The 17,529-nt window shown below is 46.8% G+C and overlaps 1 protein-coding gene across 1 annotated transcript; it reads left to right on the top strand.

Moving 5' to 3' along the window:
* Nucleotides 1-239: 239 nt before the first annotated feature.
* LOC127852471 (mucin-2-like) lies at nt 240-17,387 on the top strand. Its single transcript, XM_052386426.1, has 6 exons — nt 240-254; nt 1,647-1,808; nt 2,313-2,672; nt 2,961-3,173; nt 3,249-3,868; nt 3,911-17,387. Exons 1-6 carry the CDS (start codon nt 240-242, stop codon nt 17,235-17,237), a joined length of 14,697 nt encoding a protein of 4,898 aa, XP_052242386.1. The 3' UTR covers nt 17,238-17,387.
* Nucleotides 17,388-17,529: the final 142 nt, after the last annotated feature.

Raw genomic sequence — 17,529 nt, 5'->3', positions numbered from 1 at the left:
TACATCAGACTATAATTTAAGATAGTAATCCGTAAAAATCCGTAATTTGTTCACTTCTATAGGCCTAAAATTGACCCGAAAAAACAAAACAACCCGAATTCTAGGTAAAAAGTGATTTTTATCAACAACGCCGGAAAAAGTAAACACGGCAAACACTAATGTATTGTGAATGCTTACTTAATAAATACAAAATGTAAACGAAAGAAAACAACAAAAGATAATGAATTCATGCTTGCACTATGGTTCACACTGCAGTATAAACTGGCACTCAAACAACTTTATCTGACGGAAAATATCTTACGAAATGTTTCGAAACATGCACGTGAAGATGGAGGACACATACATATATTATACTTTAATAGACGGACAATTTAAAATAGTACTAATTATTATCCGCGCGCAGGACAAAATTTTAAAGAGATATGATAAGTGTAAACTAAACATGGACTAACCATCGAATAATTACAAGAATTTGTTATTCAGATCTCGACAATTATTGGTCGGCACAATTGCCCAGAAGAAAGATACTATCAACAACAGAGACAAGCACTGACAGCACTGATACTCTAACCACTACTGAGGCTCCAACCACTACTGAGACTCTAACAAAAACTGAGACTCTAACCACTACTGAGGCTCTAACAACAACTGAGGCTCAAACCACAACTGAGGCTCTAACCACAACTGAAGCTCCAACCACAACTGAGGCTCCAACAACAACAATAGAGGCTCTAACAACAACTGAGACTCCAACCACTACTGAGACTCTAACAACAACTGAGAATCCAACCACTACTGAGACTCTGACAACAACTGAGACTCCAAAAACAACTGAGGCTCCAACCACTACTGAGGCTCCAACAACAACTGAGGCTCAAACCACAACTGAGGCTCCAACCACTACTGAGGCTCCAACAACAACTGAGACTCCAAAAACAACTGAGGCTCCAACCACTACTGAGACTCTAACCACAACTGAGGCTCTAACAACAACTGAGGCTCTATCCACAACTGAGGCTCTATCCACAACTGAGGCTCCAACCACTACTGAGGCTTTAACAACAACTGAGACTCCAACAACAACTGAGGCTCCAACCACTACTGAGGCTCAAACAACAACTGAGGCTCTTACCACAACTGAGGCTCCAACCACTACTGAAACTCTAACAACAACTGAGACTCCAACCACTACTACGACTCCAACCACTAATGAGGCTCCAACCACAACTGAGGCTCTATCCACAACTGAGGCTCCAACAGCAACTGAGACTCTAACAACAACTGAGACTCCAACCACTACTGAGACATTAACAACAACTGAGACTTCAACCACAACTGAGGCTCCAACCACTACTGAGGCTCTAACCACGATTGAGGCCCCAACCACTACTGAGACATTAACAACAACTGAGACTCCAACCACTACTGAGACATTGACAACAACTGAGACTCCAACCACAACTGAGACTCCAACCACTACTGAGACTCCAACAACAACTGAGGCTCCAACCACTACTGAGGCTCTAACCACAACTGAGGCTCTATCCACAACTGGGGCTCTATCCACAACTGAGGCTCCAACCACTACTGAGACTCCAACCACTACTGAAACTCCAACCACAACTGAGGCTCTATCCACAACTGAGGCTCTAACCACAACTGAGGCTCTATCCACAACTGGGGCTCTATCCACAACTGAGGCTCCAACCACTACTGAGACTCCAACCACTACTGAAACTCCAACCACAAATGAGACTCTAACAACAACTGAGGCTCTAACCACAACTGAGGCTCTAACCACAACTGAGGTTCTAACCACAACTGAGGCTCCAACCACTACTGAGAATACAAAAATAACTGAGACTCTAACAACAACTGAGGCTCCAACCACTACTGAGACACTAACAACAACTGAGACTCCAACCACTACTGAGGCTCCAACAACAACTGAAGCTCCAACAACAACTGGGGCTCTAACAACAACTGAGGCACCAATCACTACTGAGGCTCCAACAACAACTGAGGCTCTAACCACAACTGAGGCTACAAACACTACTGAGGCTCCAACAACAACTGAGGCTCTTACAACAACTGAGGCTCCAACCACCACTGAGGCTCCAACAACAAGTGAGACTCCATCCACTAATGAGACTCCAACAACAACTGAGACTCCAACCACTACTGAGACTCCAACCACTAATGAGGCTCCAACCACAACTGAGACTCCAACCACTATTAAGACTACAACCACTACTGAGACTCTAACAACAACTGAGGCTCCAAGCACTACTGAGGCTCCAACAACAACTGAGGCTCCAACCACTACTGAGGCTATAACCACTACTGAGACTCTAACAACAACTGAGGCTGTAACAATAACTGAGGCTCCAACCACTACTGAGGCTCAAACCACAACAGAGGCTCAAACCACTACTAAGGCTCCAACAACAACTGAGACTCCAACCACAACTGAGGCTCCAACCACTATTGGGGCTCCAACAACAACTGAGTTTCTAACAACAACTGAGACTCCAACCACTACTGAGGCTCCAACCACTACTGAGGCTTCAACAACTACTGAGACTCTAACAACAACTGAGGCTCTAACCACTACTTCGACTCCAACCACTACTGAGGCTCCAACCACAACTGAGGCGCTATCCACAACTGAGGCTATATCCACAACTGAGACTCCAACCACTACTGAGACTCCAACCACTACTGAGGCTCCAACCACAACAGAGACTCCAACCACCACTGAGACTCCAACCAAAACTGAGACTCTAACAACAACTGAGGCTCCAACCACTACTGAGGCTCTTACCACAACTGAGGCTCTATCAACAACTGGGGCTCTATCCACAACTGAGACTCCAACCATTACTGAGACTCAAACCATTACTGAGACTCCAACCACAACTGAGGCTCTATCCACAACTGAGGCTCTATCCACAACTGAGGCTCTAACCACAACTGAGGCTCTATCCACAACAGGGGCTCTATCAACAACTGAGACTCCAACCACTACTGAGACTCCAACCACTACTGAAACTCCAACCACAACTGAGGCTATATTCACAACTGAGGCTCCAACCACAACTGAGGCTCAAACCACTACTGAGATTCCAAAAACAACTGAGACTCACACAACAACTGAGGCTCTAACCATAACTGTGGCTCTAACAACAACTGAGGCTCCAAGCACTACTGAGGCTCCAACAACAACTGAGGCTCCAACCACTACTGAGGCTCTAACCACTACTGAGACTCTAACAACAACTGAGGCTGTAACAATAACTGAGGCTCCAACCACTACTGAGGCTCAAACCACAACAGAGGCTCAAACCACTACTAAGGCTTCAACAACAACTGAGACTCCAACCACAACTGAGGCTCCAACCACTATTGGGGCTCCAACCACTAGTGAGATTCCAACAACAACTGAGGTTCTAACAACAACTGAGACTCCAACCACTACTGAGGCTCCAACTACAACTGAGGCTCCGACAACAACAGAGGCTCTCGTAACAACTGATACTCCAACTACTACTGAGGCTCCAACAACAACTGAGGCTCCAACCACTACTGAGACTCTAACAACAACAGAGGCTCTAACAACAACTGACACTCCAACCACTACTGATGCTCCAACCACAACTGAGGCTCCAACAACAACAACGGCTCTAACAGCAACTGAGACTCCAACCACAACTGAGGCTCCAACAACAACAGAGGCTCTAACAGAAACTGAGATTCCAACCACTACTGAGGCTCCTACCACAACTGAGGCTCCAACCTTTACTGAGACTCCAACAACAACTGAGGCTCCAACCACAAATGAGGCTCTAAAAACAACTGAGGCTCTTACAACAACTGAGGCTCCAACAACAACTGAGACTCTAACAACAACTGACGCTCCAACCACTACTGAGGCTCCAACCACTACTGAGACTCTAACCATAACTGAGGCTCCAACAACAACAGAGGCTCTTACAACAACTGAGCCTCCAACCACTACTGAGACTCCAATCACTACTGAGACTCAAACCACAACTAAGGCTATATCCACAACTGAGGCTCCAACCACAACTGAGGCTCCAACCACTACTGAGAATCCAAAAACAACTGAGACTCAAACAACAACTGAGGCTCTAACCACAACTGAAGCTCTAACCACAACTGAGGCTCCAACCATAACTGAGGCTCCAACCACTACTGAGAATCCAAAAACAACTGAGACTCTAACAACAACTGAGGCTCTGACCACTACTGAGACACTAACAACAACTGAGACTCCAACCACTTCTGAGGCTCCAACAACAACTGAGGCTCCAACAAAAACTGGGGCTCTAACAACAACTGAGACTCCAACAACAGCTGAGGCTCCAACCACTACTGAGGCTCCAACAACAACTGAGGCTCTAACCACAACTGAGGCTCCAACCATTACTTTGGCTCCAACCACAACTGAGGCTCCAACCACAACAGAGGCTCCAACCACTACTGAGACTCTAACAACAACTGAGGCTCCAACCACAACTGAGGCTCCAACCACTACTGAGGCTCCAACAACAACTGAGGCTCTAACAACAACTGAGACTCCAACCACAATTGAGACTCCAACCATTGCTGAGACTCCAATCACTACTAGGACTCTAACAACAACTGATGCAATAACCACAACTGAGGCTCCAACCACTACTGAGGCTCCAACAACAACTGAGGTTCCAACCACAACTGAGGCTCTTACAACAACAGAGGCTCCAACCACTACTGAGACTCTAACAATAACTGAGGCTCCAACCACAATGGAGGCTCCAACCAGTACTGAGGCTCCAACAACAACTGAGGCTCTATCAACAACTGAGACTCCAACCAAAACTGAGACTCCAACCACTACTGAGGCGCCAACCACTACTGAGACTCTAACTACAACTGAGGCTCAAACCACAAATGAGGCTCCAACCACTACTGAGGCTCCAACAACAACTGTGGTTCTAACAACAACTGAGACTCCAACCACTACTGAGTCTCCAACCACAACTGAGGCTCCAACAACAACAGATGCTCTAGCAACAACTGACACTCCAACCACTACTGAGGCTCCAACAACAACTGTGGCTCCAACCACTGCTGAGACTCTAACAACAACAGATGCTCTAACAACAACTGAGACTACAACCACTACTGAGGCTCCAACCACAACTGAGGCTCCAACAACAACAGAGGCTCTAACATTAACTGAGATTCCAACCACTACTGAGGCACCAACAACAACTGAGGTTCTAACAACAGCTGAGACTCCAACCACTTCTGAGGTTCCAACAACAACTGAGGATCTAACAACAACTGAGGCTCCAACCACTACTGAGAATACAAAAATAACTGAGACTCTAACAACAACTGAGGCTTCAACCACTACTGAGACACTAACAACAACTGAGACTCCAACTACTACTGAGGCTCCAACAACAACTGAGGCTCCAACAACAACTGGGGCTCTAACAGCAACTGAGACTCTAACAACAACTGAGGCTCCAACCACTACTGAGGCTCCAACAACAACTGAGGCTCTGACCACAACTGAGGCTCCAACCACTACTGAGGCTCCAACAACAACTGAGGCTCTAACAACAACTGAGGCTCCAATCACTACTGAGGCTCCAACAACAAATGAGACTCAAATCACTACTGAGGCTCCAACAACAACTGAGACTCCAACCACTATTGAGACTCCAACCACTACTGAGACTCTAACAACAACTGAGGCTCCAAGCACTACTGAGGCTCCAACAACAACTGAGGCTTCAACCACTAGTGAGGCTCAAACCACTACTGAGGCTCTAACAACAATTGAGAAAATAACAACAACTGAGGCTCCAACCACTACTGAGACCCTTACAACAATTGAGACAATAACAATAACTGAGGCTCCAACCACTACAGAGGCTCCAACAGCAACTGAGGCCCCAACCACAACAGAGGCCCCAACCACTTTTAAGGCTCCAACAACAACTGAGACTCCAACCACAGCTGAGGCTCCAACCACTACTGAGGCTCCAACAACAACTAAGGCTCTAACAACAACTGTGACTCCAACCACTACTGAGGCTCCAACCACTACTGAGGCTCCAACCACTACTGAGACTCTAACAACAACTGAGACTCTTATCACGTCTGAGACTCCAATAACAACTGAGACTCCAACCACTACTACGACTCCAACCACTACTGAGGCTCCACCCACAACTGAGGCTCTATCCACAACTGAGGCTCTATCTACAACTGAGACTCCAAACACTACTGAGACTCAAACCACTACTGAGGCTCCAACCACAACGGAGACTCCAACCCCCACTGAGACTCCAACCACAACTACGACTCTAACAACAACTGAGGCTCCAACCACTACTGAGGCTCTCACCACAACTGAGGCTCTATCCACAACTGGGGCTCTATCCACAACTGAGACTCCAACCACTACTGAGACTCCAACCACTACTGAAACTCCATCCACAACTAAAGCTATATCCACAACTGAGGCTCCAACCACAACTGAGGCTCAAACCACTACTGAGATTCCAAAAACAACTGAGACTCCAAAAACAACTGAGGCTCTAACCACAACTGAGGCTCTAACCACTACTGGGGCTCCAACCACAACTGAGGCTCCAACCACTACTGAGAATTCAAAAACAACTGAGACTCTAACAACAACTGAGGCTCTAACCTATAGTGAGACACTAACAACAACTGAGACTCCAACCACTACTGAGGCTCAAACCACAACTGAGACTCCAACCACTACTGAGACTCCGACCACAACTGAGACTCTAACAACAACTGAGGCTCCAACCACTACTGAGGCTCTAACAACAACCGAGGCTCTATCCACAACTGGGGCTCTATCCACAACTGAGACTCCAACCATTACTGAGACTCCAACCAATTCTGAGGCTCCAACCACAACTGAGACTCCAACCACTACTGAGATTCCAACCACAACTGAGACTCTAGCAACAACTGAGGCTCAAACCACTACTGAGGCTCTAACCACAACAGAGGCTCTATCCACAACTGGGGTTCTATCCACAACTGAGACTCCAACCACCACTGAGACTCCAACGACTACTGAAACTCCAACCACAACTGAGGCTATATCCACAACTGAGGCACCAACCACAACTGAGGCTCCAACCACTACTGAGAATCCCAAAACAACTGAGACTCTAACAACAACTGAAGCTCTAACCACAACTGAGGCTCTAACCACAACTGAGGCTCCAACCACTACTGAGGCTCCAACCACTACTGAGAATCCAAAAACAACTGAGACTCTAACAACAACTGAGGCTCTAACCACTTCTGAGACATTAACAACAACTGAGACTCCAACCACTACTGAGGCTTCAACAACAACTGAGGCTCCAACAACAACTGGGGCTCTAACAACAACTGAGACTCTAACAACAGCTGAGGCTCCAACCACTACTGAGGCTCCAACAACAACTGAGGCTCTAACCACAGCTGAGGCTCCAACCATTACTGATGCTCCAACCACAACTGAGGCTTCAACCACAACTGAGGCTCCAACCACTACTGAGGCTCCAACAACAACTGAGGCTCTAACAACAACTGAGACTCCAACCACGATTGAGACTCCAACCACTACTGAGACTCCAACCACTACTGAGACTCTAACAACAACTGAGGCTCTAACCACAACTGAGGCTCCAACCACTACTGATGCTCCAACAACAACTGAGGTTCCAACCACAACTGAGGCTCCAACAACAACAGAGGCTCGAACCACCACTGTGACTCTAACAACAACTGAGGCTCCAACCGCAACTGAGGCTCCAACCACTACTGAGGCTCCAACAACAACTGAGGCTCTAACAACAACTGAGACTCCAACCACTACTGAGACTTCAACCACTACTGAGGCTCCAACAACTACTGAGACTTTAACTACAACTGAGGCTCTAACCACAATTGAGGCTCCAACCACTACTGAGATTCCAACAACAACTGAGGTTCTAACAACAACTGAGACTCCAACCACTATTGAGGCTCCAGCCACAACTAAAGCTCCAACAACAATAGAGGCTCTAGCAACAACTGACACTCCAACCACTACTGAGGCTCCAACAACAACTGAGGCTCCAACCACTAATGAGACTCTTACAACAACAGAGGCTTTAACAACAACTGAGACTCCAACCACTACTGAGGCTCCAACCACAACTGAGGCTCCAACAACAACAGAGGCTCTAACAGCAACTGAGACTCCAACCACAACTGAGGCTCCAACAACAACAGAGGCTCTAACATTAACTGAGATTCCAACCACTACTGAGGCTCCAACAACAACTGAGGTTCTAACAACAACTGAGAATCCAACCACTACTGAGGCTCCAACCACAACTGAGGCTCCAACAACAACAGAGGCTCTAGCAACAACTGACACTCCAACCACTACTGAGGCTCCAACAACAACTGAGGCTCCAACCACTAGTGAGCCTCTAACAACAGCAGAGGCTCTTACAACAACTGAGACTCCAACCACTACTGAGGCTCCAACCACAACTGAGGCTCCAACAACAACAGAGGCTCTAACAGTAACTGAGATTCCAACCACTACTGAGGCTGCAACCACAACTGAGGCTCGAACCTCTACTGAGGCTCCAACCACTACTGAGGCTCCAACCACAACTGAGGCTCTAACCACAACTGAGGCTCCAACCTCTACTGAGGCTCCAACAACAACTGAGGCTCCAACCACAACTGTGGCTCTAAAAACAAACGAGGCTCTAACAACAACTGAGGCTCCAACAACAACTGAGACTCTAACAACTACTGAGGCTCCAACCACAACTGAGGCTCCAACCACTACTGAGACTCTAACCACAACTGAGGCTCCAACAACAACAGAGGCTATTACAAAAACTGAGGCTCCAACCACTACTGAGACTCCAATCACTACTGAAACTCCAACCACAACTAAGGCTATATACACAACTGAGGCTCCAACCACAATTGAGGCTCCAACCAATACTGAGAATCCAAAAACAACTGAGATTCTTACAACAACTGAGGCTCTAACCACTACTGAGGCTCCAACAACAGCTGAGGCTCCAACCACTACTAAGGCTCCAACAACAACTGAGGCTCTAACCACAACTGAGGCTCTAACCATAACTGAGGCTCCAACCACAACTGAGGCTCCAACCACTTCTGAGAATCCAAAAACAACTGAGATTCTTACAACAACTGAGGCTCTAACCACTACTGAGGCTCCAACAACAGCTGAGGCTCCAACCATTACTAAGGCTCCAACAACAACTGAGGCTCTAACCACAACTAAGGCTCCAACCATTACTGAGGATCCAACCACAACTGAGGCTCCAACCACAACAGAGGCTCCAACCACTACTGAGACTCTAACAACAACTGAGGCTCCAACCACAACTGAGCCTCCAACCACTACAGAGGCTCCAACAACAACTGAGGCTCTAACAACAACTGAGACTCCAACCACAATTGAAACTCAAACCACTACTGAGACTCCAACCACTTTTGAGACTCTAATAACAACAGAGGCTTTAACCACAACTGAGGCTCCAACCACTACTGAGGCTCCAATAACAACAGGGGCTCTAACCACTACTGAGACTCTAACAACAACTGAGGCTCCAACCACAATTGAGACTCCAACCACTACTGAGGCTCCAACAATAACTGAGGCTCCAACAACAACTGAGACTCCAACCACAACTGAGGCTCCAACCACTTCTGAGACTCCAACCACTACTGAGACTATAACTACACCTGAGGCTCTAACCACAAATGAGGCTCCAACCACTACTGAGACTCCAACAACAACTGAGGTTCTAACAACAACTGAAACTCCAACCACTACTGAGGCTCCAACCACAACTGAGGCTCCAACAACAACAGAGGCTCTAGCAACAACTGACACTCCAACCACTACTGAGGCTCCAACAACAACTGAGGCTTTAACCACTGCTGAGACTCTAACAACAACAGAGGCTCTAACAACAACTGAGACTCCAACCACTACTGAGGCTTCAACCACAACTGAGGCTCCAACAACAACAGAGGCTCTAACAGCAACTGAGACTCCAACCACAAATGAGGCTCCAACAACAACAGAGGCTCTAACAGAAACTGAGATTCCAACCACTACTGAGACTCCAACCACAACTGAGACTCCAACCTCTACTGAGGCTCGAACAACAACTGATTCTCCAACCACAACTGAGGCTCTAAAAACAACTGAGGTTGTAACAACAACTGAGGCTCAAACAACAACTGAGATTCTAACAACAACTGAGGCTCCAACCAATACTGAGGCTCCAACAACAACTGAGACTCTATCAACAACTGAGGCGCTAACCACAACTGAGGATCCAACTAATACTGAGGCTCTTACCACAACAGAGGCTCTAAAAACAACTGAGGCTCCAACCACTTCTGCAACTCTAACAACATCTGAGTCTCCAACCACTACTGAGGCTCCAACCACTACTAAGAATATAACAACAACTGAGGCTCTAACAACAACTGAGGCTCCAACAACAACTGAGAAACTAACAACAACTGAGGCTGTAACCACAACTGAGGTTCCAACCACTACTGAGCCTCTAACAACAACAGAGACGCCAACCACTACTGAGACTCCAACAACAACTGAGGCTCCAACAACAACTGATGCTTTAACCACAACTGAGGCTCCAACCACTACTGAGGCTCCAACAACAACTGAGGCTCTAACAACAACTGAGGTTCTAACAACAAATGAGGCTCCAACCACTACTGAGGCTCTAACAACTACTGAGACTCTAACAACAACTGAGACTCTAACCACACCTGATGCTCTAACAACTGCTGAGGCTCTAACAACAACTGAGGCTCCAACCACTACTGAGGCTCCAACCACTACTGAGGCTCCAACCACTACTGAGGCTCCAACAACAATTGAGGCTCTAACCACTACTGAGGCTCAAACCACTACTGAGGCTCAAACAACAACAGAGGATCTAACAACAACTGAGACTCCAACCACTACTGAGGCTCCAACAACAATTGTTGCTCTTACCACAATTGAGGCTCCAACCACTACTGAGACTCCAACCACAACTGAGGCTCCAACAACAACAGAGGCTCTAACAACAACTGAGACTCTAACCACTACTGAGGCTCTAACAACAACTGAGGCTCTAACCACAACTGAGGCTCTAACCACAACTGAAGCTCCAACCACAACTGAGGCTCCAACAACAACAATAGAGTCTCTAACAACAACTGAGACTCCAACCACTACTGAGGCTCCAACAACAACTGAGGCTACAACCACAAATGAGGTTCCAACCACTACTGAGGCTCTAACAACAACTGAGATTACAACCACAACTGAGATTCCAACCACTACTGAGGCTCCAACAATAACTGAGGCTCCAAAAACAACTGAGGCTCTAACCACTACTGAGGCTCCACCCACTACTGAGACTCAAACAACAACTGAGGCTCTAACCACAACTGAGGCTCCAACTAATACTGAGGCTCTAACCACAACAGAAGCTCTAAAAACAACTGAAACTCCAGCCACTACTGAGGTTCTATCCAATACAGAGACTCCAACAACAACTGAGGCTCCAACAACAACTGAGGCTCTAACCACAGCCGAGGCTACAACCACTACTAAGGCTCCAACAACAACTGAGGCTCTAACAACAAATGAGGCTCCAACCACAACTGAGGCTCTAACAACAACTGAGGCACTAACAACAACTGAGGCTCTAACAACAACTGGGGCTCAAACAACAACTGAGGCTCCAACCACTACTGAGGCTCCAACCACTACTGAGAATCTAACAACAACTGAGGTTCTAACAACAAATGAGGCTCCAACCACTACTGAGGCTCTAACCACTACTGAGACTCTAACAACAACTGAGACTCTAACCACATCTGATGCTCTAACAACTGCTGAGGCTCTAACAACAACTGAGGCTCCAACCACTACTGAGGCTCCAACTACTACTGAGGCTCCAACATCAATTGAGGCTCTAACCACTACTGAGGCTCCAACCACTACTGAGGCTCAAACAACAACAGAGGATCTAACAACAACTGAGACTCCAACCACTACTGAGGCTCCAACAACAATTGTTGCTCTTACCACAATTGAGGCTCCAACCACTACTGAGACTCCAACCACAACTGAGGCTCCAACAACAACAGATGCTCTAACAACAACTGAGGCTCTAACCACTACTGAGGCTCTAACAACAACTGAGGCTCTAACAACAACTGAGGCTCTAACCACAACTGAAGCTCCAACCACAACTGAGGCTCCAACAACATCAATAGAGGCTCTAACAACAACTGAGACTCCAACCACTACTGAGACTCCAACCACTACTGAGACTATAACTACACCTGAGGCTCTAACCACAAATGAGGCTCCAACCACTACTGAGACTCCAACAACAACTGAGGTTCTAACAACAACTGAAACTCCAACCACTACTGAGGCTCCAACCACAATTGAGGCTCCAACAACAACAGAGGCTCTAGCAACAACTGACACTCCAACCACTACTGAGGCTCCAACAACAACTGAGGCTCTAACAACAACTGAGGTTCTAACAACAAATGAGGCTCCAACCACTACTGAGGCTCTAACAACTACTGAGACTCTAACAACAACTGAGACTCTAACCACACCTGATGCTCTAACAACTGCTGAGGCTCTAACAACAACTGAGGCTCCAACCACTACTGAGGCTCCAACCACTACTGAGGCTCCAACCACTACTAAGGCTCCAACAACAATTGAGGCTCTAACCACTACTGAGGCTCCAACCACTACTGAGGCTCAAACAACAACAGAGGATCTAACAACAACTGAGACTCCAACCACTACTGAGGCTCCAACAACAATTGTTGCTCTTACCACAATTGAGGCTCCAACCACTACTGAGACTCCAACCACAACTGAGGCTCCAACAACAACAGAGGCTCTAACAACAACTGAGACTCTAACCACTACTGAGGCTCTAACAACAACTGAGGCTCTAACCACAACTGAGGCTCTAACCACAACTGAAGCTCCAACCACAACTGAGGCTTCAACAACAACAATAGAGTCTCTAACAACAACTGAGACTCCAACCACTACTGAGGCTCTAACCACAACTGAAGCTCCAACCACAACTGAGGCTCCAACAACATCAATAGAGGCTCTAACAACAACTGAGACTCCAACCACTACTGAGGCTCCAACAACAACTGAGGCTACAACCGCAAATGAGGTTCCAGCCACTACTGAGGCTCTAACAACAACTGAGATTACAACCACAACTGAGATTCCAACCACTACTGAGGCTCCAACAACAACTGAGGCTCCAAAAACAACTGAGGCTCTAACCACTACTGAGGCTCCAACAACAACTGAGACTCTATCAACAACTGAGGCTCTAACCACAACTGAGGATCCAACTAATACTGAGGCTCTTACCACAACAGAGGCTCTAAAAACAACTGAAAGTCCAGCCACTACTGAGGTTCTAACCAATACAGAGACTCCAACAACAACTGAGGCTCCAACAACAACTGAGGCTCTAACCACAACCGAGGCTACAACCACTACTAATGCTCCAACAACAACTGAGGCTCTAACAACAAATGAGACTCCAACCACAACTGAGGCTCTAACAACAACTGAAACACTAACAACAACTGAGGCTCTAACAACAACTGAGGCTCAAACAACAACTGAGGCTTCAACCACTACTGAGGCTCTAACAATAACAGAGGCTCTAACAACAACTGAGACTCCAACAACTACTGAGGCTCCAACAACAACTGAGGCTCCAACCACTTTTGAGGCTATAACAACAACAGAGGCCCCAACCACAACTGAGACTCCAACCACAACCGAGGCTCTAACAACTACTGAGACTCCAACCACTACTGGGGATCTAACAACAACTGAGGCTCTAACGACAACTGAGGCTCCAACCACTACTGACACTCTAACAACAACTGAGACTCCAACCACTACTGAGACTCAAACAATAACTGAGGCTCTATCCACAACTGAGGCTGTAACCACTACTGATATTCTAACCAGTACTGAGGCTCCAACAACAACTGAGGCTCCAACAACAACTGAGGTTCCAACCACTACTGAGGCTCCAACCACTACTGATGCTCCAACCACTACTGAGACTCCAACAACAACGGAGGCTCCAGCAAGAACTGAGGCTCAAACCACAACTGAGGCTCCATCCACAACTGAGGCTCTAACAAAAACTGAGACTACAACCACTACTGAGGCTCCATCAACAACTGAGGCTACAACCACAACTGAGGCTTCAACCACAACTGATTCCCTAGCAACAACTGAGACTCCAACAACAACTGAGGCTCCAACAGCATCTGAGGCTCTTATCACAACTGAGGCTCCAACCACTACTGAGACTTTAACAACAACTGAGGCTCCAACTCCTTCTGAGTCTCCAACCACTTCTGAGGCTCCAACCATTACTAAGACTTCAACAACAACTGAGGCTCCAGCAACAACTGAGGCTCTTACCACAACTGAGGCTTCAACCACTACTGAGGTTCCAACAACAACTGAGGCTCTAACCGCAACTGAGGCTCCAACCACTACTGAGGCTCCAACCACTACTGAGGCTTCAACTTCTACTGAGGCTCCACTCACAACTGAGTCTTCAACAACAACTGGGGCTCTAACAACAACTGAGACTCCAACTACTTCTGAAGCTCTAACAACAACTGAGACTCTAAACACAACTGAGGCTCCAACCACTACTGAGGCTCCAATCACAACTGAGGCTTCAACAACATCTGATGCTCTAACAACAACTGAGACTCCAACTACTACTGATGCTCTAACAGCAACTGAGACTCTAACCACAACTGAGGCTCCAAATACTTCTGAGGCTCCAACCACTACTGAGGCTCCAAACACCACTAAGGCTTTAACAACAACTGCGGCTCCAACCACTACTGAGGCTCTAACAACAACTGAGACTCCAACCACTACTGAGGCTCCAACACCAACTGAGACTATAACAACTGAGGCTCCAACCACTACTAAGGCTTCATTCACTACTGAGACTCTAACAACAACTGAAACTCTTACAACAACTGAGACTCTAACAACAACTGAGACTCTAACCACTACTGAATATCTATCCACACCTGAGGCTCCAACCACTACTGAGACTCTAACCACAACTGAGGCTCTAACAACAACTGAGGCTATAACCACTAATGATGCTCTAACCACTACTGAGACTCTTACCACAACTGATTCTCTAACAACAACTGAGGCTCCAACCATAACTGAGGCTCCAACCACTTCTGAGATTCTAACAACAACTGAAGCTCCAACCACTACTGAGACTCCAACAACAACTGAGACTCCAACCACTACTGAGACTCCAACCACTACTGAGACTCCAACAACAACAACTGAGATTACAACCACTACTGAGGCTCGAACCACTACTGAGACTCTAAAAACAACTGAAACTCCAACTACTACTGAGACTCTAACAACAACTGAGTTTCCAACGACAACTGAGAAACTAACATTAACTGAGGCCCTAACCACAACTGAGGTTCCAAGCACTACTGAGACTCTAACCACAACTAAGACTCTAACAACTACTGAGGCTCTAACCACAACTGAGGCTCCAACCACTACTGAGACTCTAACAACAACTGAGACTCTACCAACAACTGAGGTTCTACCAACAACTGAGGCTCTAACCACAACTGAGGCTCCAACCACTACTGAGGCTCCAACCACTACTGAGGCTCTAACCACAACTGAGGCTCCAACAACAACAGAGGCTCTAACCACAACTGAGGCTCCAACCGCTACTGAGACTCTAACAACAACTGAGACTCTAACAACAACTGAGGCTCTAACCACAACTGAGGCTCCAACCACTACTGAGACTCTAACAAAAACTGAGACTATAACAACAACTGAGGCTCCAACCACTATTGAGACTCTAACAACAACTGATACTCTAACAACAACTGAGGCTCTAACCACAACTGAGGCTCCAACCACTGCTGAGACTCTAACAACAACTGAGACTCTAACAACAAATGAGACTCTAACAACAACTGAGACTCTTACAACAACTGAGACTCCAACCACTAATGAGGCTCTAACAACAACTGAGGCTCCAACCACTACTGAGACTCTAACCACAACTGAGACTCTAACCACAACTGAGGCTCTTTTCACTATTGAGACTCTTACAACTACTGAGACTCTAACAACAACTGAGGCTCCAACCACAACTGAGATTCTAGCAACAACTGAGATTCTAAAAACAACAGAGGCTCCAACAACATCTGAGACTCTTACAACTACTGAAACAACAACCGCGGATGCAACAACAACTGTGTCCGAAACAACAAGTGTGGCTGTTACAACAATAGTAGCTGCTACAACAACTGCGGAATCTACAACAACTGCGATAGAATCAACAACTGCGGCTGCTACAACAACTGCGGAAGCTACTACCACTTCGGCCGAAACAACAACTGCGGCAGCAACAACAACTGCAGAAGTCACTACAACTGCGGCAGCTACAACAACGGTAGCTGCTACAACCACTGCCGTAGAAACAACAACTGGGGTAGAAACAACAACTGGGGCTGATACATCAACTGCGAAAGCTACAACAATTTGGGCTGCTACAACAACTGTAGCTGCTACAGCAAGTGCGGAAGCTACGCCATCTGTGCCAGAGACAACACATAATGACAGCACTACCACTCCTGCTACAACAGAGACAAATACTGACAGCACCATCACTCCTGCTACAACAGAGACAAGTACTGACAGCACCACTCCTCGTGCTACAACAGAGACAATTACTGAGAGCACCACCACTCCTGCTACAACAGAGACAAATACTGACAGCACCACCACTCCTGCTACAACAGAGACAATTACTGAGAGCACCACCACTCCTGCTACAACAGAGACAATTACTGAGAGCACCACCACTCCTGCTACAACAGAGACAAGAACTGAGAGCACCACAACTCCTGCTACAACAGTGACAAGTACTGAGAGCACCACCACTCCTGCTACAACAGAGACAATTACTGAGAGCACCACCACTCCTACTTACAACAGTCTCAAGTACTGATAGCACCACCACTCCTGCTACAACAGAGACAAATACTGACAGCACCACCAATCCAGCTACAACAGTGACAATTACTGAAAGCACCACCACTCCTGCTACAACAGTGACAATTTCTGAGAGCACCACCACTCCTGCTACAACAGAGACAAATACTGACAGCACCATCACCCCTGCTACAACAGTGACAATTACTGAGAGCACCACCACTACTGCTACAACAGTGAAAAGTACTGAGAGCACCACAGCTCCTGCTACAACAGAGACAATTACTGAGAGCACCACAACTCCTGCT

This window comes from Dreissena polymorpha, chromosome 12, assembly GCF_020536995.1.
Source record: "Dreissena polymorpha isolate Duluth1 chromosome 12, UMN_Dpol_1.0, whole genome shotgun sequence".
Classification (NCBI taxonomy): domain Eukaryota; kingdom Metazoa; phylum Mollusca; class Bivalvia; order Myida; family Dreissenidae; genus Dreissena; species Dreissena polymorpha.
The sequence above is the reverse complement of the archived record's forward strand: the minus strand, read 5'-3'. Positions and strand labels throughout refer to the sequence as shown.